Source organism: Cyanistes caeruleus, chromosome 4 (genome assembly GCF_971803275.1).
Source record: "Cyanistes caeruleus chromosome 4, bCyaCae1.hap1.1, whole genome shotgun sequence".
NCBI lineage: Eukaryota > Metazoa > Chordata > Aves > Passeriformes > Paridae > Cyanistes > Cyanistes caeruleus.
Genome location: NC_141704.1, coordinates 52067161 through 52094548, shown reverse-complemented (window position 1 = coordinate 52094548; position 27388 = coordinate 52067161). Strand labels below are relative to the sequence as shown.

The window sequence follows — 27388 nt, the reverse complement described above, 5'->3', positions numbered from 1 at the left end:
TGACTATTCTATTATGCCATTTATAGTAACTTTAAGCAGCTGGGAGGGAAATTAACAGGTTTTTTCTCCAGCCTCCTCCACTTCATCTGTTAAATTTATAATCTTCCCCTGTTTACCTTGAAAGTAAATGTAATTTAATTTCTCCTTCACCTCCTCTTAATCTGTACCATATGAAAAGTTCTGTCTGTGCTTTCTGACAGGGTCAGGCACATTGCAGCTGGCCACACAGCCAGTGTGGCCTCCCTTCCCTGCCACTGTGCACGCTATGAGAAGATTGTTCCCAAATCCTTGTCCTCTGCTCTTTGGCTGGCATGTGCTTTATCCTCATGCAGGATCCGATTCGCTAAATTTTTTTAAATTAGTTTTCTCACTTTGAGAAATTTAATTCTGATTTGTTTTCTGGGTGTTCTTTCACCCTTGTTATAAGCCTAGTGCATTAAAGAGAGAGTTTAGAGTTCTCCCAGTGTCTACTTTAGCTCCTAAATCAATGTCCTCCTTCCATGATATCTCACTGGTTTTTACCCCTTAAACCCCTTTCTTCAACTTTTTTCATCTTTTCAGATTCCTTCTATGTCTTCCTATAGCATGACAAAATACTTGTGCAATTATGTTTATAGAATGCAACCTGATGTACACAATTCTAAAGGTACTTATATTTTCTTTTTAAAAGCAGTCTATTTTCTGTAGTGGACACAGTATGTTGTTTTTAAATCATGCATGTGTTATAAAAACTAGCTGCCCAGAAATGTAGTTAGTTGCTTGTCTATCTTGTAGAAGTTTGTTATAATTCATCTGGTATGCCCCTGCTCCCAGAAGCTTAAAACTTTTAATAATACTTAATAATGCTTTCCATATCTTTCCCAAAGGAAGCTACCCAGAAGAAATATTCATATTATTTGGGGCATGAATTGAAGCTTCTGGTCCATAAAAAAACAAAGACACGATAAACATAACACCATCCAAACTACCAGACAAGCTCAGTTGCATATTTGGTGGTGAAGACAGAGGGCAACTTGCACAAGTGATGCAAAAACTGGATAGGGGCTCTATTCCATATTCATAGTGGTCGAGCTCAGTGCAGCACATCTTCTGTAAGACATGGATTTCAGACTGTCAGGAGAAATGACTGTTAAACTACTTTGGGATCTGACATCAGCAGTTCAGGATGTCCTGGATTACCATTGTCCCTCATCAGCTGGCAGGTACTGCTCCCTCTACAGCCTGCTAACTTGTATTTACAAGGAATCTTGTAAATACATTGTTGATGACAGTACAATATCAGCCAGTTTATTTCAACTGTTAGGTAACTTCATAAAACAGTAGCGAACAATTTAAAACTCAACTGTTCACTGATCGTCTTAAGGTAGTTCTTAAAGAAAATTTTTTTATGTGGTTTGTTCCTTGTGTCACAGTGTTTCCAGGGGATTGAATGTTGTCACTGGCTTAATGCTTTCTATGCTACTTAAGGATTTACTCTCCCCCATCTGTTGCAAAGCATGGCTGTTACATGTGAGCAGGAAATACAGAAGATTTATTTTTAGTTTCTTGTTTGAAATTTATTGCTGAGAAGGTTTGCTCTTTTGTAGAAATGAGCTCTGCCTCGTCGTAGAAGATTGCACTGGTCTGAAGAAGAATCTTCAGAATGTATCCAGAGATTCAGAATGTGACACTGAGGTAGCCTGGTTTCAGAATATTGAGTACTTAAAGAAAGAGATTAGCACCATATGCTGGTCTTAGCTGGAAACTTAAGTATCTTCTTTTGTGGAAGTACAGTTTTGAATTTATAGCTAGGTTTTAAAAAAACCTGATTGTTTTAATGAGATATTATACACTCTAAAAGTCAAAAGGACAAGTAGAGGAAATGTAGATAGAAAATCCAGCCACTATACGCTGTAATAATGCAGAATCATAGAATGCTTTGAGTTTAAAGACCATATAGTCCATAGCACACATACCCACTTGCCATAGTCAGGGACATCTTTCATTAGAGCAAGTTGCTCAAAGCCAGGCTGGTGGTAGCCTTTAGAAGTATTCAAATTTATGTACAGTGTAGAAGGCTCTGAGGTAAGAAAGGATAACATCTGGATGATTATTTAGGAAAATGTTTGTTTGCTTGCCCATATACTGCTTGATACAAGCACCATGTGACTTTGTTGCTTTCCATAATGAACTTTCTTCAGTCTTAGAAGTCCCTACCCTGTGTCTCTTGAAAAGGTACACAGTATATTAATTACACAGCATTTATCTTCCCAGAAGTTATTTCCATTCAAAATACTAGAAATACAATAAGCCTTACTGGGTTTACGCAGTATTTGAAAAGGCTGGTTAATCCACAGTGGAGGATCAGGTTTTATCTCTTCTAAACCCCAGACCACCAGCAGGGACTGTACATACTCCAGGCATTTTCTGGTACTTAATATCTGAATACAGTTGATACTGAGGTGTTTTCTTTCTAGCCTTCCTATAAAAGAATAATTTTTCTTCCAATATGCTCAACACATTTTTAGTATCTGTATCTGTTTTATATAAGATTAGAGTTTGAGTGATTTTATTATGTATTTCACAACAGCATTCTCCTCGAGTAATTTGTTAGATTTGTAATTTGTTAAAAGTAGAGCTGTTGGTTTATTTTTTTTTTCATTCTAATACTCCAAAATTCTCTTCCTTCTGCCTTTAAAGCAATTTGCAATGATTATCTTCAGTGACTGAGATGGATATTTTCCAACAGGAAATCTGATCTCTGGGCTTTATCTGTATTCATCATGCCCATTTGTTGTCTTTCTTTTATCTTTGTGTAAGTTCTAAGGGCTTTACATTACAATTATAAGAAGCAGAAAGAAAATGCTTATAAATTCTTCATGATTATTGTGTTGGTTATTCTAAAATGGTTTTCGAAGGATCTGTCATTCTGCTTTCCTCGTGCTTTATCAGAATTAGTGTTAAGCTAGAGGCCATCTGTGTAGCATTCAGTAATTCTCTGGTTGTATCTATATTAGTGAATTAAGTGTGTCTGAGGCTAATCAACATAACATGGCTCACATCCATAGTCCTAGCCCCAAAACAGGGTAGTTATATCCAAAGTTACTTCTGGGAGTGGTCCCCTTACTAAGGATGGGTCTCTGAATGCCTTCAGATTGCTTGAAAGAATGCTAATAGGTCTAGACAGAAGTTGTTTCTGGCACTTTTTTAATGGTTTAGTGGTACAGGCAGTTCATTTCCATGCACAGGAATGCTCACAGCACTGTTGATTTTACTGGTATAGATGTGTAACCTCTACAACTTTAGACAGCTAAATCAATATGTTACCTCTTTATCATCATTTCTAAATTTGGACTTGGCTGCATTCTCAGAATGCACTGGGATTCTTCAAATCATATAACTGCGTATTGTTAGGTGATCAAAAAGTGTAAAAATAGTCATTATTATTATTATTATTATTATTTTACTTTCTGTGTGGGTAGGTTTGTATTTATTTGAAGCATACTTTTAGCATATTTTAGCATATTTTTAGGTTGAGTGTTTTTATGAAGGTCCAATTGCATTCGTTTTTACAAACTGATTTCTGGGAGGATTTTGAGACAGGTACTTGTTCCCAAGGCATTTTTTTCCTCTCTACTTGGACCTTAAAGAGTTTATGTTCCTAGTGTGTAGAATCCCAGCACATCCCAGAATCCCTCTTATTCAGTTCTTTTTTTTTATTCCATTCTTATTTTTTTTCGTGAATATTTGATTTATCTGGTAGAGTGTTCAACAAATTAATGAATGTTCATATTTTTGTTTGATTTACCACATAAATAAGGACATGTAAACTAGTACATGTACTCTGATTATGTGATCAGAGCGTGGAATATAGTTTGGCAGAGAAATTGTAAATAAATTTAATTGCAGAAAAAGACTGGTTTGTGCTGAAGGCAGAAAGCTGCAACTGTTAAAGTTGCCAAATCTGTGCAGAAAGTAATGGTGAAATTACAGATAGCTTTGTGAGGTGAAGAAATGACATGGCAATAAGTTTTTAATAAATGCTTGTAGATTCAATGAATTTAAGAAACAAACTACAAACATTAGGAATCGGTAAATTCTGTATTTTTATTCTATGTTTTATGGTTCTGGGGTTTTTTTAATAACTGTTGAATAACACTGAAAGAAGTATTGTGGAAATGTTTACCATGGTGGCAAGAGCAATTGCCAAAATCTAGAAAAGCTATTTCTAGGCTGCTGTTTGTGCTGTGCTCTTGTATAATATCCTTCTAATTACCAGGCTTTCTACAGGAACCTATTGGCCCTTCTTGTCAAAGCACTGCCAGAATGTAGCAAAGAGTATGGCTTAATAATAGGCCAGGGGGAAAGGGCCATTTTCCAATAATTAAGATAGTATTTTGACTGTGTATAGTCTGGACTTCCACACCTTCTTCTGGAAACAGCTGACATGTTTTTTGTCAGTAGTGTTTGATTAATATCCATAAGCAGCATTTCTGTTAGCGTACCTACAGTGAAATCCACAAATGAGGTGTTACAAACTTTTAATATTTTCAATTATTTTTAAAAAATAAATATTTTAAAATGTGTTACAAATTTTTAATAATTCTAATATTTTCTTAAGTTCAAAGAGTATTTTTTCTTATTAATGTAGTTTGAAAAGTGTATAATATTCCTAAATTTCAAAAATGTGCAAGATAAGTATTTGCAAGTCTTTGCAGATGAGCCAGATTCCAGTTTGAGTGTTCTGAGCAAGTGTGTAATTGTAACTGTAAGCATGGGATGTGCTCATGTGTTGTGGTATTTTGCCAGATTATGCCTTTGTAGGATAAATTTATTCTGCATAGGTGAGACAAGGTAAGTGGCTATTACCATCTGTGATAATATAGCGAGCTGTGTTATTTATAATGGTTTGAGAGAAAGTCAGAGAACTGGGAATTCTTGATGGGATAAATTCAGGGCATTATTGTTGTGAAAATAACTTCAGTGTAATGCTTAGTACAAAATTAGAGAATTTGCTCCCTGCATAGAAAATCCCCGAGTCAGGTTTCTCTGAAAACAGTAATGAAGTCCCTGCAAGTCTGAAAGTAAACTGTTCTTGTGGAAAAACACTAGCTCTATTTGCATATTTGATAATGAAACTGTGAAAACTAAAAAAACAGGGAATCACTTTATTAATCATATGTGCTACAAGGCCAGCTTGCATCCTGAATTTGGGAAAAAGACCTAAGACAGAATTGCTGTAGAAATTTTCTGTCTAGTGAGAACAGCTCTTCAGTTTGTTCTCTGATTGTGTTGCTCTAGCAAGTGTTTCTTCCTTTGTTTTCTTTTGTGCTACCACACAAAAAAAAAAGTAATTGTATTTTGTGCACACCCACACACCAAAAAAGTATTTCCACAACTTAAATTTCATAATAGTTAAGTTTTAAGAGACGTAATAGTCAAATTAAGCTATACTTGTTTATAATATGTGTAGTTTTCTTCATAGAGTAATGAAATATTTGTAGGTTACTTATATAGACCAGTTTAACAGCTTTTCATGTTCACGGTTATGGAAGTTACACAACTTCATACACAATATATGTTAAATATGTACCTGAGTATTTGCATTAAAATGTCTTCATATTTGTTGTTGCTTGTCTCAGGAAATACTTCTGGAATATGTGGTCATTAATCTCTGTTGTTCAAGGTCTATAATATGTTCAGTGTGCTTTTGCTTGATTCTCATCTTGGGAGTATTTAATAGATTGTTAGCTTTGGTATTTGACAAAATATAAGCCACTGTTTCATAATGGAAACCCCCATCTTTAAAATATGCGCTAAGTTACCACATTGTATAGGAATGATAACTTTGTTCTGATTTTTGATTAAAGTAAGTATGTGGTATAACATATATATATACACAATTCTGTTTAATACACTTAGATAAGTACATCTGTTGGCAAAACACCGCCCAGTCCTAGGACATGTTTGTGAAGGAATCCACAGAGACAAATTATTTTTATTTTAGTATTTACCTTGATACTTCACTTAGTGACCTATATAGTGTTCACTGAAGGCAAGTTTTTGCATTCTGTGCAGACTGCTTTACAAGACATGCTATTTATAACTAATGCTATGTCAGAAGCTGTATTTAGTTGAAAATTTTATTACTACTGTCACAATACATATTACAGGGTAGAGACATTAATTTGTATTGCTGCCAGCTTTGCAGTGGATACATGAATACTTGAAATTGTTATAGTGGGTTACATAATGTGTTGGTATTTGAGATTTCAGTGATGGTCTGCAATGAGGTGGCTGGTGTGGGCAATAGTATGTTGTGACTGTGCTATGAGCACACCTGCACAATGCTTAGTTAGAATTTCCTGCATGGGCCTACAGGAGTTCCTAACTTGTGATACTGTCTGTATTAGTGTATCTTTGCCATTCAGTTACTCTTGTGGAGAAATCTAGACAGTACTGTAGATTATTTCTCAAAATAGATTAAGTTTGGGGTTTTTCAAGAATTTGTGAAAATGTGATGGAGATAATAACAAATCTAGAGGGTTCTGATGTTTTGCTTCAAGAGCTAAACTCAGACTGCAATTATACTTGAGATTTGATGAGCTGTCATCCTAGATGGAAACAGAGTGACTGTAGTATTACTAAGAGGAATACGTCTGGGAATTGCCTTTGTTGAAAAGATAAAGACTGGAGAATTAATACTGTTAGTAATTGTACAGCTCAGATATTCCTGGATGTGGAGCCCAGCAGGTCTGATGAAGCAGCCACTGAACCTGTAAGAGGTGATGCTGGATTTGAATTATTTTTGGGAAGCAGTGAGAATGCAGTAGAAGAGTTAGTCCTGTAAAAGTATTGTAAAGTAGAATTTTGCACCACAGCTGTGGATCATAAGTAGATTCCATTTAAATAAAGTTGAAAAATAAATTAAGACAAGCTTACATACATGTGTGATTATCTAGAATCTGTTGGGATTGCTGGGGGTTTTATTCAGAGATTGATGTCATCCTCCAGCAGCCTCAGTCTTCTGGAACTGCACTCCAGCATAAGCACTTTAGTCAGCTGTCACATATCTTTTATTATTTCCCTTCTAAGCTAGAGCATTATTAGTATGAAAACATAAAATAGTGTCTTAATTTCTTTCCTCTTGGTGTTCCTATAGATACTAACAGGGTATTTTCATTGACTTGAATTATTTATTTTTTCTTCAAAGCATTGAGACTTTTTCTTCTTGTAATGTCTAACAAAGTGAAACTTGGAGGGTTGCTGATGCTCATAGCTTTTACACCTCTTCCAACAAAGATTAATGAAAATTGCAATAGAAAAGATTCAGAACTTCATGAAGGCATATATTTGGGTTTCCTCTGTTTGCAAAGGTTTCTTGGTAGGATAAGAATTTTATAACCAAATTTCAACCAAGCTGTAAGTTGGACCATCTATCATGTAGTCTTGGGTTACAAAATGTGGTACAGAAGTTTAACATATTTAAATGCAATTATAATTTGTATGTGATTATGTCTAAGGGGCTTGAGTTGTTTAATCTTCACAGGGCCTTCTGAGTTCGCTCAGAGTTCTCCTGAAGTGTAACAGAATCTGTCAGGGTGGAGGCTGGATGTTGTGTATGGTCTGATTGGCCCACATGGGACCTGATTCCAAACATGCAGCACAGGCTGGTTGGTACAGTATCCTGCATGCATTGTGGTACACTCCACCAGGTGTTTGAAAAGCACAGCCATTGGACATTGTATTCATCTGGCAGGCTGGCCAAGTACAGCATTAAGAGTCTTGATTTGTCAGCCTGTCCTATTAGGTGGTCACAATAAACCAGAAATCAAACAAATAATGTTGAGAAACACGTGTGCAGTGTTTCACTGGAAGCCTTATGTAAGATAGTTTCTGAGATAGATGAGGTGAAGATGGAAAATGCAAATGTTTTTGAAGGATTTAGCTGCAAGCATCAGTTCTGACAATAATTTGGTTTAACTGTTGAATTGGAATTTGTGGTGCCCTCAGGGCCAGGGGGAAAAAACCCAGAAAAACAACACAAAAAGATTGCTGATGACACTGGCAAAGCACTCAGACATTAAATCAAATTTGAGGCAGTTTGTTGATGTACACTAAAAGTTTAAGCAGAGCCTTGTAGCAGGTTGTTGTGTTTGCCATTTTCAGAAACTACTTGGAATAATTCTTGGGACAGGAATTTAGTAAGTGAACAGCTATGAGATGAGTAAATGAGTGGTACATTATTTCAGGCAGATGCAGCAACAGCTTTGTTAAGTTCTGAGCAGGAGTTTCATTGCAGTGTGTGGCACCAGTCTTTACTTTGTGTGCCAGCAGTAGCACACAAGTTTAAATGCTTTGTACCTGCTGAGAAACAGCCTTCTATGGGATTAAAATACTGCCTGCTATTAGGCTTTGTAAATTGATTGGATTTTCAAGTAAATGTACCAGGCACAGATTCAAGCTATACGACTGCAATGGATTTTCTGATAAAGATGATTTTTGAAAAGGTTGCAGCTTTTGATTGGCACCACAAGTTTGTGAGTTGTCATGAGTTCCTTAGTCCTGGGGTGTAGAGCAAGAGTCATGTTGAATTAGGGGCAAAGAGAGACATGCAATGATTCTCACTTAAGATAATACAAATTGGAATATTCAATAGTGTGAAATCCTTCTTACAGTCAGGATTTTGTCTCATTATTATCTAGGATGTTGTTGTTAACAGTATTGCAAAAAGGGAGAGGGAGTAAAAGTGAATGAGCAGGAAGAGCGTGTCTGTCTTGCATCATAATGGGCAGTGTTCATGCAAACAGAAGTGGTGCAAGGTTATGTTGTCAGTCCTCCACTAGTAATGCTGTGTAGAAAGATAGTTTCAAGAAAGGTGAGGTGGAGAGCTGTTGTAGAAATGGTACCTGCTTGCTCTTCAGCTGAATACAAAGATGAGGAGGGAACTGATAGTTCATGTCTGAACATGTCGTGTTTTGCCAGACATTTGCTTAATATATATTCTGCACATTTATTGTGTCCTGGTAAAAATGAGCCAGATGTTTTATACTGTTACATGAACCAGTTTCTAGTATACTCTAAGCCCATTCAGGGCTATTGTTTATAGTGAATTATACATGCCCTAGATGTACCTAGTGTAGGCTTCTTTTTGTTAGTATTTTTTCCCAAATACCTGAAAGCCTAAAGATCACTAGGCTGATAAAAACCTGTGGAGTTACTAAATAATATTTTTTCATGGACAAAAATACTACTCATCTTCATAGAACTTTTTTCTCACAGAATTGAATGGAACAAAGTGACTTATTGCTGTCAGAGGAACAGAATGTGTAAAATATTAATTTGATTTTCAAAGAGATATGATGTTTTGATTTCCAAATCAAGAGATCTTTAAAGTAATCAAGTTTTCAGAAAACATTGAAGTCACTTGCTCTTCAAAAAGTAGCCAGTCTGCACGTCTGTCTCTGGTTGCCCATCTATTTTACTATTTTTCAATACTTGGCGTATCCTGATGTTCTGGCTATTCACTAGAGGTGTGTGTTTGTGTGGTTTTTGTTGTTTTGGGGGATTGGTGGGGGTGTTGGTTTTGTTTGGGGTTTGTAGCTTTTTAAAAATTTATTTATTGTTCCATTTATTTCTTAATTTAAGTTAAACGTCTCAACATAGGAGTGATCCAAGCTGAAAGGCCAGAAGTGGCTGTAAATGGGTTTCATTGCATTTCAGTTTCTTGAGTATTTTGGTTCATGTGTCCAGTGGGTAACACCAGTTCAGGGTGCCATGCTAACAGTGTGAAGCATCTTTCCACATGTGTACAGAAGGCAGTTTTCCTTATTCTTCCATCTTCACCAGGACTTCGACATAGTACTTAATTAGTGGGCTTTTTTTAAGACTTTATTTAAACATATACATTTGTTTCATTTGTAGTTTAATTCTGGTCTTTCATTTAGTTAGTTGCTTTAATTCTTTTTGGTACATAAGTCTTGTTTTGAAAAAACAGGTGTCTGCTAAGGAAGGCAGGACCCTCCCTTGAAATGGAAAATGTAAATCCCCCTCCCTCCAAATTATTATATTTTTGAAATTAAAGGGCTCTCAGGCAAAGATATGGGAGTAGGAATAACGGTTCTTTACTAGTATGTATAATTTTTTTAAAAAAACCTACAACATAATAGGAAAATTAAAATAAAATGTGGTAGTACAAAAAAAAACTGACAGAGTTGGAACACAGCCTGACACCCCGTTGGTCAGGGTGTTGGTAGCAGTCTGATTAAATGGTGGCTGCAGTCCTCCTGGAGTGACAGCTGTGGTTCTACTGAAGCAGTGATGCTGTAGTTTTTCTCTGAAGGTCCAGTGGTGGTGTAGATGGGTCTGGTCTCTCCCCTGGGAATCCAGTGGAGAAAGGCTGCTGTGGTGTTCCAAGTCTCAGATTATATCCAGGTAGGAATGCTTGGCTCCTCCCCCTGGGTGGAGCATCCCACAGCGGGATGATGTCATTTTATCAGTCATGCGGTGAGACTCAATGGCCCATTAACAGAAGATATCCCCCTGGAGGGAGGATGGGTCATGGAAGAGGTAAAGAAAACTCCACTGCCTGGTTTTAACAGGTGGTAATAGAATACATACTTCTGGTTACATCTTGCACTGCAACCTAAGACAACATACTAGCTGCATCTTTCTTTGCTGGTACGTAATTGTTCAGTTGCAGAAATTCAGTTGCAGAAATTTCAGAAAGCAAAAGACAAGTTTAGAAGATTGTTGCTGTTGTTGTATACTACCTGTGACTTTGTGAAATAAAGGAAGCGTTTTGAATTCCTGAAAACCTTTTTCTGTGATCAAAGTATACCTTTCTAGCCTATAACTACAGATCCAAGCTGTTTTGAAACATGAAATTAGCCTTAGCAAATTTTTTATCACATATGAGCATTTGCACAACTGGTTTTAAGTAATAAAAGAGCTCTGTTTATTATTTTTAAATTTCTTGTATTTTTAGAGCAAGACATGTGTTTATGCTAAACGGTTCTGCCGTTTGCATAGTAGCTGTATGACAGACTGTTGAGATTAGAATTTAAGACTAGTAAAGCTCATGTACAAGCTAATTTGCAAATCAACTTCTTCTCTACACTGAAATTCCAGGTCATGCATTCTCTCTGCATGAAATAAAAGGAATGTTTAGAGGATTGAGGTTGTACAGCTGTCTGTAAACAGTTGGTACTTACGTAGCATAAAAGAATGGTACTGAAGAGTCTATTACCATCTAGTTATTATAGTTGAAATTTAGTATTACAGTGCTGTTAAAGAGATGTGTTAGAGGTAGGGAACTATTGTTCCCCAATAGTGTTAGAGGTGGGGAATTTTACTTGGTTTGAGGTTTGGGGTTTTTTTGGGGTGAGAGGAAGGTGGGGTTTAACCTTAGTAACTGATGGTTTGGGATTGCTGAGGACTTTATTTTGTTTCATTTTGACTTTTCCTTGGCAAACTTGATAGTTTGGGGTGAGATAAGAAAGGAGGATTGTTCTTTGAAGTGGTGGAACCTCAGTAAGTTGAATAACAACATAAAGAGCTCAGAATTTAGTAAAGTGAAGTTGATCCATGCATTGGCATAGGGAAAAATGAATTCCTCACTTAAAGGTAACTTGAATCCCGATTTTCTGTGAAATGCTTAATAAGACATTAGTGAAAACTTTGTGGCAGTTGTCAACACTGAACAAATGATGACCATTTTAGTTTGCAGAGGTGTTTTAATATATACCAAAATCTTTTTCAGAGAGGGAAGAAAGGAAGTAGGTTTTTGAACTTTGAGATTTTCTGTGTTCAGTGGAACTGTTTTAACACATTTTAATAAAGTAGATATTACCAGAGGAGAACATCTAGGATATTCATATTGTTGAGCTTGACTGGGACACGGCTTTAATAAAAAGCATAAGGTTAAGTATATATGTTTCATATAACACTATGGAACAACACAAATTATTTTATGATATATACAGCTTTTTTTTAAAGTGCTTAAGTAGCTATTCAGTCTTGGTGGAATGGACAAGTCCACAATAATTCGCAGATTGTATTTTGAGTACCATACATGTTTCTGTATAGGGATTTTTATTTCATCTTATTAAATGTTTTTATGAAATTTTCTTACAATAATGAAACTGTTCTAAGCTCAAGCTTTGACTCAAACCAACAAATATGAGGAAATTAGCTCTAGCCCCAGTGTTTATTATACAAGCTACGGCAGTGTAGCTTCTGGCAGTATAGAAATGATGCATGTGGCATCCATGGCTATAGGAACCTGCTGTTTTCCTCTGCACCAGATCTAGTATTCATCTGACCCCTGCTCTGTTTGAAAAATGACTGGAAAGCCAGTGTAGAATCCTCATACTTTTCTGAATGAGCTCTCTGAAGAGTGAGTGATTGGACAGAAAAAGGGAAGATCAGGCTGTCTTTGAACTGCTCCTTTTGGTCTTGACCATAAGTGGACAGGCTCTCTTAATTAATATTGATTGGATTATAGATTTGATTCATCTGCATATAAGATGTAAGCTAAAGGAAAGAAGTGGATAAAAGGGTAAGGAAATGTATGGGAAGAGGAAATTTAGGATTTAGGTTTTAGGACAGTGTTGAGCTGTGACTTTAAAAAAAGTTATAAACAATTTTAGAAGGTTTTACTTTCTTTGCAGATACATACACTTAACTCACATAAATGAGGATTTTTAGTTTAAAGATAAAAGCAACCATATTTAAGTGTAATTTTTAGTCCTTTAAAAATCCCTAAAAGCAAATGATTATGCAGGGAAGATTTTTACTGACTCCTTAACTTACTCAAGAGTTTATGTAATAAGGAGGGGGGTGTGGCAGTGGTTCATGTAGCACTTAGAATATCCTGAACTCTAGTCAGACATGAATGGTATTTGCATGTGATACAAACAGTACAGCATGATTTGCCTTTCTAGCTCTGATATCTTTCCTTTCTTCTGAAATGCGCCCTTTTCTTAAGAAAAAACGTGTTTTCTAACTCGTTAAAGGTATGGTTATGGTATGGTCATTGATACCTCATTTCATCAAATAATTACTAATTTAATGAATGTGAAATATTCCTCAGAATACTGTTTCTTTAAAATCTTTCTTATTTACCATGAGTTAATTATTTCAGTGTCTACTGACAAAAATGGTACAAAAGCTTACTCATATAGGAAATATTTTAGCATATTGAAAGAGAACTATAGATGTTTTAAATTATTTTCTGATTTTACAATTTTTTAATGATTTCATTGACTTGGTATTGTCATTTTTCAGCACAATTAAAATCTGTAAATTTAGGCAGCTTTGAACTTGACTTAAATTTGGGAAGGGTTTTCAACTACGTATCACTGTACAGTTAGGGCTACAGTGAATATTTTAAGTTGGTTTTATATATTGGAGTGTAGAAAGTTCTGAAAGTTAACATTTTTAATGCTAAATTAACTGTCGTTGAGATAATTAATTTACCAAGCTGCTTGGCTGTTTACTTTTTGTACATATAACTTCTGAGCAGAAGGTCCATTCTTTGTACAGTATATCAGCTTTATTTTTCTTAAGGAGTTCAAAGGGATTTTCAGTAGTTATTAGATGCAGCTATGGCTCTCAAGTTCTGATCCTGAATTGCTGCTTTTGATATCCCTGAATTCTCTTAGTCTTGTGTAGTTGTTAGGACCCAGTATACAGTTTCTCTTTAAACAAGGCAAAAAGAAATAAGTATTTTTCTGGACTTGACCTCGGTATATGTATTGGTAATGTGCAGAGAGTAGTTTTTATGATGCTTTCACCTGCAGAGTTATTTTGGGTAGAAAAACCTAATTTGGGGAAAAAACAGGATTAGTCACAAAGGGGCACAATTTGTTGCAATTTATCAAAATATTATTGTTGAAAAATGTGAAAAACTTGGTATCTAAAGCAGTAATTACACAAATCTACACTTTCTCTGTCACCTGTTGTCAGTCTGACTCAGGTTTTGTTCTTTGGCAGTTTGATTATTGTTTCCAGTAAATCTCCATGTTTCTATAGATTGCTTCCTTTGGCAGTTTTGCTTTCGGAATGAAAGATTTAGCTGTACTAAACACACTTTCTTTATAATTTCATTTCAGTTATCTAGAAAAGTATGAAAAAGTCCATCATTTTGGGGAGGAGGATGATGAAGTACAACCAGGAAATCCAAAGCCACAACTTCCTATTGGTGCAATTCCAACTTCCTATAACTACCAGCAACACAGCGTGTCAGGTAAATTCTTGAGGGTAATAGTGCTATTTTCTTTGTGTCTGTGCATTTTTGTTTTTATTTTTTTTGGATAGGTTACAAAAATAGTGTGTAGATAAATTTGAATATTATTAAAACTGTCAAATCTATAGGACTCTCGAATGATTAGTTTAATATACTCAAAAATCTTTCCACTATGAACCACCTCAAAACAAATATTAAAATCCATAAGCTGTTTCTCTTCTTTACAAATATTATCCTTGCGAATTAGTAGAGCTGTGTAGTTACTTGTCTTGAAAAAAAAATCTTGAAAATTCACAGTGTGTTTCTTTCAATCTCTCATTTTCTCCACAAATACCTGAATTGAGCCTACAATTAGTTAAGCTGTAAATTAGAAGCTGGTGGACTTTGTGGAATAGACATGTAATTTGTTGTGTAGAAATTCACTTCAAATTGTATTACAATTCCATTTTGCTTTAATTAAAGCTTGTGTTTTATAAGCTTTTCTTTGGGAGAATATACTGTAGTATTGTGTTCTGGAGGTGTCAGAGGAAGTGATACCTAATTAGAAAGGTAGACAGCAAAGTGGAATGGGTTCCACTTTTTGGCTGGACAAAAAATATGTTGAATCTTATAAAAACTTGCTAAAATCTGCAATAATTTATAAACAAACTTTTTCAAAATTCTTACTTACGAAAATATTGCTTAATGTATTGTTTCAAGATTAATGAGTGTAGCTGAAAATGTTTTTTTTTAATTTAGATTATCTTCGTCAAAGCTATGGGCTGTCTATGGACTTAAACTCACCAAATGACTACAATAAGTTGGTGCTTTCACTGTTATCTGGACTCCCAAATGAAGTGGACTTTGCAATTAATGTGTGTACTCTTCTTTCAAATGAAAGCAAGCATGTTATGCAGCTTGAAAAGGACCCTAAAATCATCACTTTACTGCTTGCAAATGCTGGGGTGTTTGATGACAGTAAGTATATACATTTTTGCAACAGAAAGATGCTGTTGTAGCATCTTTCACAACTCATGATAATTAAAATGGTAATAATTTACTTCATGGTAATGTATCTAGTTTTTCTCTTTACCTTGTCAACAATTACAGGTTTTATCAAATGTTACAAATACCTTTTAAGTTAGGTAATTAAAAAATGTATTTAATGGTTTAGTGAAATGTAAGAATTAGTTTTTTGATAGTAAAATTAAATTGTTCAAGATACTGAATTTACAGCACAGAATTTCCATCTGCTTGTAGTATATTACTGTTTCCTTTTGAGTTTGTAGGACCATGCTGACTTTCCATAATTCTTTTTTAATGGTAGTTGCAGATCTAAAAATTAAGAAAAGGTACGCTGAAAACAGTGACTTGCTAACATTTTTGTGCTGATACTTCACTACACATTTAACTGTAGTGAAATTCAGAATATAAAATTCAAGGGAGAAAAATCTAAACCTGATTTTCAGAATTACTTAATGTGTTAGCATATAAATTTCAAAAGAGAGTTGATTCTTCTGATTTTTTCATTGTGAAAAAAATGCCTCCGTGCCTAATTATTCCTTGTTAATGTCTTCCTGTCAAGAGAGGAACAAAACATAAGTTAACCTAAACCATTGTAAAATCATAACAGCATAGCTTTTATCTTGGGGTGAGGAGGAAATATTTACCAGCTTTATGTGCTGAGGCTTTTTGGTTGTTTGGTGGTTTTTTGGTTTGTTTGTTTGGGGGTTTGTTTGTTTGTTTTGCTTTTGTTTGTTTGTGATTGGTTGGTTTATTTCGTTGGGTTTTTTGGTTTTGTGGTTGGTTTCTTGGGTTTTTGGGGTTTTTTAATACTGAAATTCAGAAATTAGCTCTAAAAAATTGCTCAAATGAGCCTTTTCAGCCAAGCATAATGAAGTCTGATAATACTGATGATCATATTTGTTTGAGAATAAATCTACTTTGCATGTGTAAGCATAAACACAGTATGGTATGTCAAAGGTTCTGTTTTAAAATTCTAGGGAAGAACCAGTGTTAGACCCTGTATATGGTTTAGTTGTTTTTTTAATCATTGATTAATCAATCAATGATTTGTAGCTTCCCCCTTCCCCCCCAGTATTGCATTAGTCCTCCAGCTTCTCTCTTGCTCTTTTAATTTGTACATTTTTCAGTGTCCTTCAGATATGGTTAGACCTTGATCATTTAGTGTTTGCATCTAGTCCAGTCACAAGAACTTAAAAAGGAAAATATTTGAAAGGAAGCTAAAGGGAAACAAGTCCTCCATATGATTCCAGAATGCTTGCTGTCTAGATTTTTGAGGTTACCATCACTCCCCTGTCCTTTTGATGAAACTTCTATTGATTTAGGAATTTGCAAATAATTTGAGTGTTACATTGCTATTTGAGGAGTTTTTTGAATGTTGTAGGGGTAGACAGTGTTTTCTGGAGTTCTTAACTTGAAGAACAGATTTATTCCATAGCTCGTCTGTATTTGTGTTTTTTGAAAAATATGTGAGGTGAAGCTGAGAGGAATGATGAGCCTGTAATGAACTCACTCTTTTCATTCCCTGGGAATAACTTCATTGTTGTATTACATGATTATGTCTTTTTCTGGATAAATCCAGGGAAATGTCCTAGCAGCATTAGGAGGACTAATTGGGACAAATGGGGGAAAGAAACAGCAGGGGTATGTTTATTTATTTTTGAAGCATAAAACTTCAATTTGAAATACTTACATGGTTTTATAGTATAAATAATAAAGGTGAATCTGTCAGGTTTCATGATTAAATGAATTCTCTAATTAGTAAATTCAGGCATTATGAAAATACTATCACAATAATTTCAGGTAGCAATAAAAAATAGCTGATCAACTTCATTTAATACAGATTTTAAATTTTTCTTGTCTATAATTAAGATTTTGTAATTGTAATTATTTATAATTCAGTGTTTTTAGGTAAAATATGTCATTAGCTTCCATCCTGTCCCCTCCTAAACGTCAAGATGACAGCTGGATTGCAGATAAGGGGGCAGCCCCGGGGATTTGGGGGTTATATAGTATATTCAGCTTGGAGAGCTGTATAAAGCCTTGGTTTGGATTCTGTAAATTGAAAGATGATGTGGTCTTGGAATTGAGATTTGTAGCACTTTTTACAAAATAAGAAAACATGATGAGCCAAAATGTTTAACTTAAATGTGTTATTCATTACAGAACTATTGCAAGACAGATTTTATTTTTGGATTGACTCAGCATTTGAATCAGATTGACTGAGTCTTAGCTGCTTTCAAGGAGTGATGATTACAGAAGCTGTGGTAGTGTCTCCATCAAACCATCAAACAGCCAAAAACATCCATTACTGGTCTTGGTTAAATACTGAGTTTGAATTGAATGCTGTCAAAATCTTACTACCGTTAAGTTTTTTAGAAAACATAAGTGGGAATTTGTTTAACTACTGCAGTAGTGTTTGTGCTTACACTGTACATGGAAGACAGTTCTTGATGTGAAGGTGAAAATAGAGAAGTCATCTTGACTCCTGGAAAAGAGCTCTGGAAAAGTTTCCCCTGAGGTTTTTTCTTACAGGATTCCCAAACTAGCCCTTTCTTTATGCCTCCTTACTCCCAATTTATACTGTAAAACTGCAATAGCTATTAATTAAATGACAGTTGACATTTCAGCTGGTTTAAGCAATATTTTTTAAGATCAAAAGGAAACACTAGAAGAGTCTATAGTGCTCTTGAATCTTAATTTAGTTTATGGATTATAAAAAAATGTTCATTTTTTTATTTTACTAAATTATGCTTTTTGTGCTTAAAGCTTTAGGATCATTTTCTGCTGTATTTGGAGAAGAGTGGAAGGAGAAAACTGATAGAGATTTTGTTAAGGTAATTCAAAAATTACAAAAATAATTTTTTACTGCATATAGTGGGTGTTAAATCATTTAAAAATATAGAAAATTCTAAGATACACTAGCACATGTCCTTAAAATTAATCTCAGTTTCATTCCTTTGGTTTAAATATAATAGAAAACTATGTCACCATTGTCTTAAATGTTTGGATAAGTAGGAAGAAGTGTATTAAGAAAAAACGGTATAGGAGAATGAACAAGGTTTCCATGTTTCTTTTTATAAGGACATTAATATGTGTGAAGAAAAGGAGTATCGGGCAGTGTGTTTACCAAGAGGCAACAGTGCTGTTTTGGATTTTGTTTTAAACTGCAATGATCAGAATAAAAGTAAAAGTAAAGAAACATTCTGAATTATAAAAATGGATACCACTCTATAAGAAGCATATGAGAAATACTTCAATAGGTTAGCAATGTTGCACAGTTGTTTCAGTTAAACTATTTGAATAAGGCTTTTTTAATCTTTCCACTAGAGGGCATGAGCTACTGTACAAGCAGTGAAAAGAAGTAAAAATAGAACAGAAGTTTCTTTGTAAAATGGTTATTTATTCTAGATGAACTTTTTTGGATGAATAAGAGCATGAATTATAGCTGAAAGAGATTTGATATTTCAGTGTATTTACTATGATACGCAATTTCTTTGAATTGAATTACAGGTAATGATTTAGGTGGCTAAAACAGAAGAAAGCTAGATTAAAATATATTTGGATACCTTATGCTTTTTATTAAAGAAAAATGTGAAGAGTTAATCTTCTGAGTTCCTTATAAAGCCAGGTTTCTGCTCAATTCCGAAATTGTTTCATATACTGAAATATCTTACCAGTATTACAGAAAAATATTTATTGGGAGCTTTCTCCATTTATCTTTTGTTTTATTTTTATGTAACTCAGTTTGGGAACAAGCTAGACCATAATAGTTTTAGCTAATTGATAAGTATTGTTGAAATACCAATGTATAGATTCCCTAATCAAAACTTCCTAAGTAAACTTAAAGAAAGCTAAGCTCTCGTATTTGTGAGTCTGTGGACTTGAAAATGTAATACAAATGTCTCAAACTTAAGTGTAAAAACTAATATTTCATGATCTTCAAAATTTCCCTTTTTCACTGAAAAAATATGTCCAGAATACTGTAGGTTGTGGGTTGGTTTGTTTGTTTGTTTGTTTGTTTTTTTGAAGCACTTAGCACTTCTGTGTTGACTTCACCCTAAGCTGTCGCAGACTGTCGCTGATGTATAGCAGCAACAAGCACCGTGCCTAGATCTGTAAACATCTAAAATTATACTGTATTCTAATTTATTACATATTCATTAATTATATAAATTTAAATAATTGTTATTAGAGCAGGTGGTTCTCATAAATGTTTTAGCAAACTTTTAAGTAGAACCACTGTAACTGCAGTAAGGTTTACTAATAAAAGTCTTGGATGCTCTCCAAGATGTATTTTTGGACATTACAACATATATAGTACCACTCTGTAGTGAAATACTGCTGACATCATGTCAGAAATACTCAGAAAGCATGTGAAAAACTTAACATCAGATGTAAAAGTATCTGTAATGCCAAGAATTCAGATTTTTCAGAGCATTTCACTGCAAGCATTTGTTTGACCTTACTACTGGAAGTAATTTATTTTGTATTGCAGCTGTGGTTGTGTCAAAACTCTCTCCTGTGTAGGAGAAAGATACTTGGTTGTCAGCATAGAGATTGTGTGTCGGGTTTTGGTGTTTGTTTTGGGGTTTTCTTTAAACGTGCTTTTGCTTTTTTAAGAAAAAATAATGGCTATTAAGTAAGTTACTCCTTTCACCATTCATATTACAATTTTAAATTTTTTGTTTGTTTATTTTGGTGCTAGTTGTGTCCTCCAGTATCAGTGCTGTGTCAGTTGAAGGTGAAAATGAAAAACAGTATATTTCTTTATTATAAACTTGAAAGGAATCAATTTCTTTTCTTTTTTTCTTTCCCTTCTCCCAGTCCTTACTGCATTATATAAAACTGTTCGGACAATTTGTATTTTTTATTATCTTACCTGGATCAGGACATATTTTCTCACTTTTTACAAACTTACTTCTAAATTGAATCAAATGGTTTTACTAGTCAGTGACTCTGTTCCATTAATTGTCCAAATTTGAGTATTATTTAAGTTGAACCTGCTATTATCTCTTACAGCTGTGTTAATTTGTCACATTCTCCACTCTTGATTTTTCCTGGTGCTGCCAATAAGCTTAAATGTCTAGTTAGTTGTAATGACTGTGTGTCCTTACTTAAGGATTGGAACAGCTGGCATTTAGCCAGTCATCTTGTATCTCTCCTTGTTTGTTTTGTTGTCCCCATCCACAAGCTCTGATGGCATTCTGCTCAGATGTTTTCTCCTCTACTCTGGAAACTTTCCCGTTTTTGACTGTTTGACTTAGCTTTGAATAAGCTTCCCATTTTTGACAGTTTGACATAGCCTCATGTTACCAAGGTTCTCTTGTGAGGATAGTTCACTTTCAGGAGTGATTTCTTTATGTAGTATGTTTATAATCCGGTAGATTTAGCTGTTTTCCCAGGTATATCTTCAACAGCTGCTCAGTGTCTGGTGTGTAGTATATGAAAAATTGTGTTACACTTCGTCATGCACTGTTCCTATCTGTTTACTTCAGTCAAATGATTTGCATTTCATGTTCTTGGACTTCTTGAGGCCTCCTCTACTGTCGAGTTCCGAAATCCACATACATGCTGTTTTTACACCTTACTTCTCTGATTGTCTTCTTTATTTTGTGGGGTTTTTTTTTATTTTGTTACCCAACTCCTTCTTCTTTGTATAAATTTAATTTTTTTTATTTACTCTGCATTTATCCTCTGAATCTTTCTCAGATACTGTGCAGAGAGTATCTTTATGCACTTAAATACCTGAAATACTTTTCAGACATCACTTTCCTTGTCTCTTACAGTAATCTGTCAAGCTGACTTGACTCCAATTGCTCTTGTATTTTTCTTGGACAATAAGTAGTCATACCATTGTTACATTATGTTTTGTGTACTCAAATGTCCATTGCTTTTATGGGCAGTCATTTGGTTGATCTAATTTGCAATGAATTCTGTATAATCCTTTGCATTTTTTTCCAAAGGAACTTGCCTACTGACAGTGATCAGACTGTGACTATGAATCTAGTTCTTTGTCCAGTATGTCTTAGCATCTGGATGTTATGTAGTTAAGCACTGTTTGGTTGCTTCCACGTTTCAGCTTTATATTTCTATTAGTAGTCCATGATTTAAATGTACATATAGGAATAACTAGTGATAAAAGACCTTTACTTTTGCACCCTGTCACGCTTATTTCTATTAATATGTAGTATTAGATTGCAGCTATCCTTCATAGTAGGTAATAAATAACTGCTTGTAATGCTGAACTAATTTTTTGTTGCCTTCGTGCTATGCTTTCCAAATGAATGCCCAGAAAGCTTTATTATTTTTTTCCATTTTTGCTTTTCCTTTGGGGAAAAAAAAATTGTCATGTTTCACCTGTTACCTTGTAACAGAATTTTGCCTGCATGCCTTCATCTTCTGTGGCTCTTGGTTTGTAGCTTCCATATTAATTAGAAAAATCTCTTTGTCACAAACAGTAAGAAGTTAAGACCTTTTTTTTGCTGTTCTTGTCTTTGCTAAAATGAGGTAATAATCCTTTCTGTGCAAGTAAATCCTCTTTCCTAAACAGTACTTGGACGCCATTTAGCAACATTGCAGTGAAAATAAAATTCTTTCCCTTCCAATTTAGAAAATCTGTAGTATTGTATTTATCAAGAAAATAGTAGTGTCAAGCTTGGTATGAATGCTGTAATTTAGTAATTACATTTGCATAGCAAAATTTCTCCTGCTGTTCAGCTGGTTGTACTTCCCATCCTTCCCTTTTTATCCAGATTTATTGGTAGTTTTATTCTGTGATTATAGTCAAAAGAGGAGCGGTATTTCATTAGTGAGTTAAAGAAATGTACAAATTTTTATTAGTCAAAGGAAGGTTTATATCTTTCTTCAGATATACACATTAGAATGCATGTGTCATTATATATTTTTATATTATTATACATCACAATATGTCTTTTTATTAGCTTGCAAACCTTAATTCCTTGATTAATTCTTGAATTTCAACAAGACTAGCAACAAAACAACCATTTATAGACCAGACCATAAATTTTTAAACTAATTTGAATTCCTGTCTGCTGAAGTGTTTTGCTTTGGTTATATTTATAGGTTTGGGTTTTTTTGTGATGGTGGTGGTTGTTTCTTTTCATTGTGTTATGATGAGGTAGGATACACAACAGCAGCTTTAAAAAGTCTATCCAAATAACAACTTCTTGCAAGGACTCTTAAGATCTGCTGAGACTGGGAGGAGTTACCTTATTCTACCTTGTTTGTAGGAGATGGAGGAGGATGAGCTGTACTTTTTTTCCCTTTGTAATTGCTGTATTTCTAATGGTGTATGGAAAACTGCCCCATAGTTTCAGTATGTGCTTCAGCAAAGCACTTCTTTAGCAATATTGGTTGATCATGACTGCATACTTCTGGTGCTTGAACGGAAGAGTTCCTTAGTGTAAAGTACTGAACATCTTGCAATCATCACTTCTAGTTACTATCAAATGAATCAAAGTACTAGGAAATTTTTAAAGAACAATTATTTTAATATTATGTCAATATTTAAACATGATAGAAATAAAAGTAGTTAATATTTAAAGAAGTAGCTCCTAGAAATTAAGTATTTTTAATTCTTTCTTCAGTTTTGGAAGGATATTGTTGAGGATATTGAAGTTCGTGATCTAATTTCTGACAGAAGCAAATCTCAAGGTGAGACATCTTGACTAATCTTAATACATGCATGTTGGTAAATGGAGCAATGGAAGGACTAAAATTTATTTATTTACTTCACAGATATTCCATCAGAAGAATGGATTTGGGAATCCTTATTTCATCCACCTCGCAAATTGGGCATTAATGATATTGAAGGGCAGCGGGTACTTCAGATAGCAGTGATTTTAAGAAATCTTTCTTTTGAAGAGGGAAATGTTAAACTTCTGGCAGCTAATCGTACTTGTCTTCGGTTCCTGCTACTCTCTGCTCACAGTCACTTTATTTCTCTACGGCAGTTGGGGCTTGACACGCTGGGAAATATTGCAGCAGAGGTAATGTGCTTTCAAACAGAATAATTCAAATATAAATTGATAAAAGCAGTAGTGTTAATGACATGATTTTTTTTCCCTTTATCATTGGATGGAGAATGAAATAAATTATTCTCTGAATTTGTAATTAGAAATTTGGAAACAAGTATTCAGAGCCAAAACTAAAATATGGCTGTTATGTGTCAGTTTTCTAAAATAGAATCACATGAAGAAGACTGATGATGTAGGGAGATAGAAGATATTCATAGTGTATAATTTTCAGTTTAGTTTCCCAGAGAGAAGAAAAGAATTTGTTACGTTCTGCAGTCTGTATGCTAGCTTCTTCACTTCATAATTATAACCTTTAGTCGTAACTTCAAAATAGTACGTTTAAGAAAGAAGGTTGTAGAGAATTTTATGTCCTGTGTACTGTACTTTGCGTAAACTAGTCATATGCCACAGGGTACACTGCCAGAATCATGTGAGGCATCTCTCTGTATTTTTTTTTTTTTTGAGAAGTTTGAATGTTATATACTATTTCTGTATGTCATATTATCGTACAGAAAATTATATAGATTTTATAGGTAGTATATTTAGATAGTCCTTATATTTTTAAATATAGCATATAAATTTAAGTAAAGTGAGTACTACTGGAGAATAAGAGTGGAAGTATTGGTCTGCTACTACGTATTGAAGGAAAAGATGTTTTTTATTTACCATGTACCCAACTTCTCTTGAATGAGAAAGAATGTTACTTATGTTTGAGATCTCTAATTGAGAAGCAGAAGTAGAAATAAGACGAATGACTGGGGTAGCATTTGGGAAGGAGTACTTGTTGTTATTCAAGTTCCGGTCTTTGTTAGATATTAGAATCCATTTGTGTATACTGTTGACTGCCTGAGAATAAAGTTATTTTCCTTATTCTGAGCACTGGAAGGTGTAAATTAGATTGCTGCTTCAGAGCAGAAAAGGAGGAGGGGGCTCAAAATGCTAGGTACAATCAAAAGCTCACAGGGTTCAGTTTTTATGAACATGAGTGTAATATGTGTTTGCTGCACTTAAACGCTTCTGAATCTTTTATTTTAATAAGCAGATTTAAGTATTTGAACCATTAGGACTATGTGGATAGTGTTAGTAATTTTTTTTTCTTTCTCACCAGCTTCTTTTGGATCCTGTTGATTTCAAAACTACTCATCTAATGTTCCACACAGTTACAAAATGCCTCATGTCAAGGGATAGATTTCTAAAAATGAGAGGTAAGATCTCTAGCTATTCTTGTTATTGTATCAGAATTGTAATTATTGTTGTTTAAAACTATCTCGTATTTGTTCTTCAGGCATGGAAATCTTGGCAAATCTTTGTAAGGCTGAAGATAATGGTGTCTTAATTTGTGAATATGTGGATCAAGATTCCTATAAAGAGATCATATGTCATCTCACACTACCAGATGTGCTGCTTGTAATCTCAGCACTTGAGGTGCTATACATGCTCACAGAAATGGGAGAAGTGGCCTGCTCAAAGATTGCTAAAGTAGAGAAGAGCATAGGTAAGGGAGAAGCAAAATCTTTTCCTTCTCTTGCTTATGTAAGAAAAAAAGACTTAACCACTGACCATGACATATTCTTAAAAATGTGTCTTGCTTGTGTGTGTGTATGAGCACACAGCATGGGGATGGAATTTACTAAAGTTATTCATTGTGTCCTCGAGGAATTGATGATGCTACAAATTCTGAAGTCTTTTTAATGCCATTACGTGTGTTTAAAAAAAACAAACAAACCTACAGAAGCATGCAAAGACTAGTTTCCTTTCAACACATGGCAATTTTAAAGCAAATGTTCTAACAGCGTTTGTCTTGTCCTAATGTCATTGTTGGTTTTGCATTCAATACTTTAGATACATTAGTATGTCTGGTTTCTATGGACATCCAGATGTTTGGACCTGATGCTCTTACTGCTGTAAAGCTCATTGAACATCAGTGTGTTAGCCAGCAAGGAATACTTGATGTCAGACCACAGGTAATGGATCATGGTTCTTCACAGGCCCATGCAACAGGTGTCCCAGGTGAGTATCACTGCAAGATAAAATATAAAATTTCCCATATGATCTTTATCTTCTCTAGATTTCTGATAAGTTTACATAAGTAAGTATAACATTATGCATAACATATGTATCTTTTTCAAACACTTGCTCATGAAGCAAATATGCTGTTAACCAAAGCTATGTTAATCAAAACTGTTGTAAAACAAGCTTTGAAAGAATTTTAATGTTTTTCAGTTGGTAATTTGAAAATTCTCTGAAAGTTACATGCATTGCTTATTTTAACTTGTTCTGTGGGAAGACGAAGTACCCATTCTAGATTGTTCCCACAATTTTCAGCGAATTAGAGGTCCATTTTATATTGTGTTTTACACTGGATATTATTTGGCAGTAATATACAGTATTTGGTAGAATTGCAGAGATAAGATGAGATAGACTGACTCTTGAAGGTTCTAAACAGAACTTTCTTGTTATGTGAACCAAATTGTAACTTTTCTTAGGAGGTTACTGAGAAAGAACCATTGCAGCAGACACTGGTTTGCATGTCTAAGTGTGATAACTCTGGAATGGGCTTAGATACCACAGCAAAAAAGACTGGGAGAGAATGTAACCAAGGGGGTGAAAAAAAAGTGAATAGGATGAACTGATGTGACATTGCCACAAAATCCTTTGCATTATATTTGCATCCACTTAAGAATTGGAAAAATAATTGCTGTGTATTTGTGCCTGTTTTGGTGGAGTATTGTGCCACTTTAAAATCACGCTCAGTACTTTAAAGTACTGAGATCATGAATCTGGAAGCAGCCATTCACTAGGTGCAGACCTCATGATTGCCCTTGAGTGGTGACTCTGGCCCTGGCAAGCCCTGCTTCACTTTGGTAAACCATGGTGCAGATCTGTAGTCTGCTCTGGGGACCTTCTTGACTTGTCTTAGCTGGATACATCCTTGCTGACAAACAGAGGAGAAACTGTACCAGTGGATGTCATGAAGTGCTTCATTCAGGAGGACAAAAAACATTTCAGCAAGTTTTGGTTTTTTTTCTTCCCCGCATCCTTTACAGCCTCTAGGACAGCACCACACGTTGCTCCACCTCCAGGAATAGTAGAAATAGACAGTGAGAAATTTGCATGTCAATGGTAAGTGTATAGTTCTATTCAAATACATTAATGAAGAAGAAACACAAAGAAAAATACTGAATTTATGTGTCACAATTTTCTAGTTTGCTTCTCTTTACTGGTAGACTAATTTTTCTGAAAAGTGTAAACCAGATCCATTCTGTCATTGCTTTGAAGAAGTATGAAAGCAAATCTCAACCAGAATATTCAGTCTTTGCCTGTTCATCTATGAAATCAGTTGTTTTTTCTCTTGAGACAGAATTTGATTTGATTTTTAACTCCGATCTTGATTTAACTTATTTTTTAAATTGTCAAGCAGCATTACCTGTTTCACAGATGTTTTCATCTGCTAATGTGTTGCTATATTACTGAATCAATATAAAAGTAATTATCAAATTATGAAGTGAGGCGCTGCAAAACTCACATGATCATTGTGAACCTCAAGTTAAAGAAGATCAAAGTCTTTTCCATTCAAATTCTCTTGCTTTCAACTAGTATTATTGTCAGATAGTTAGAGAAAAACTGTCTCTGCTGTGGTTCTTATGTAGACTGTGGGTGATCTTTTTGAATTATTTGTCTTACGTAAATCAACTCACATTCTAAATATTTGTATTAATTGGTTCCTGATGGGCCTTTTCACCTCTGCTCCTTCACACCTCGTATGTTCATCTTTAGTCATACTGAGGAGACAAGCACCTTCCAGAAAAAGTGGCTGGAATTTACAAAGCTTAGTGTTTTAGGTTATCATGAAGTTAAACTTTCAGCAGAGCTTCAGTTGTATGGGGGGAAAATACGGCAGATTTTTGTGGTCAGCTGATGTTTCCATGCTTCTCTTTGCACACTGCAAAGTGTTATTAACCATAATAATTAACTGCTGAAAGATTGAGGAATTTCACATTTAGGCATTTGAACAGGGACACCTGGAATTGGACTCTCTGTAGATCACATTAGCTAACTTAGATTGATGTACATTTTCATGGTATGCTTTAGTCATTGCTTCCTACTTAGAGAAATGGGA

General features: G+C 34.6%; 1 protein-coding gene across 8 annotated transcripts in view; it reads left to right on the top strand.

The window, feature by feature from the left end:
* ARID2 (AT-rich interaction domain 2) overlaps nt 1-27388 on the top strand; it is a 94458-nt gene that overhangs the window by 40541 nt on the left and 26529 nt on the right. For 5 of the 8 annotated variants that reach the window (XM_023931131.2, XM_086884630.1, XM_086884626.1 and 2 more), the window contains 9 exons: nt 14094-14227; nt 14966-15184; nt 17999-18066; nt 22840-22906; nt 22991-23241; nt 24377-24473; nt 24554-24763; nt 25111-25278; nt 26316-26391. In XM_023931131.2, the coding sequence (XP_023786899.1) occupies nt 14094-14227; nt 14966-15184; nt 17999-18066; nt 22840-22906; nt 22991-23241; nt 24377-24473; nt 24554-24763; nt 25111-25278; nt 26316-26391 (1290 nt within the window). Of the gene's footprint in view, nt 1-1586; nt 1675-14093; nt 14228-14965; nt 15185-17998; nt 18067-22839; nt 22907-22990; nt 23242-24376; nt 24474-24553; nt 24764-25110; nt 25279-26315; nt 26392-27388 lie in introns of all 8 variants that reach the window. The other 3 variants (XM_086884627.1, XM_086884628.1, XM_086884629.1) reach the window with 1 other exon arrangement.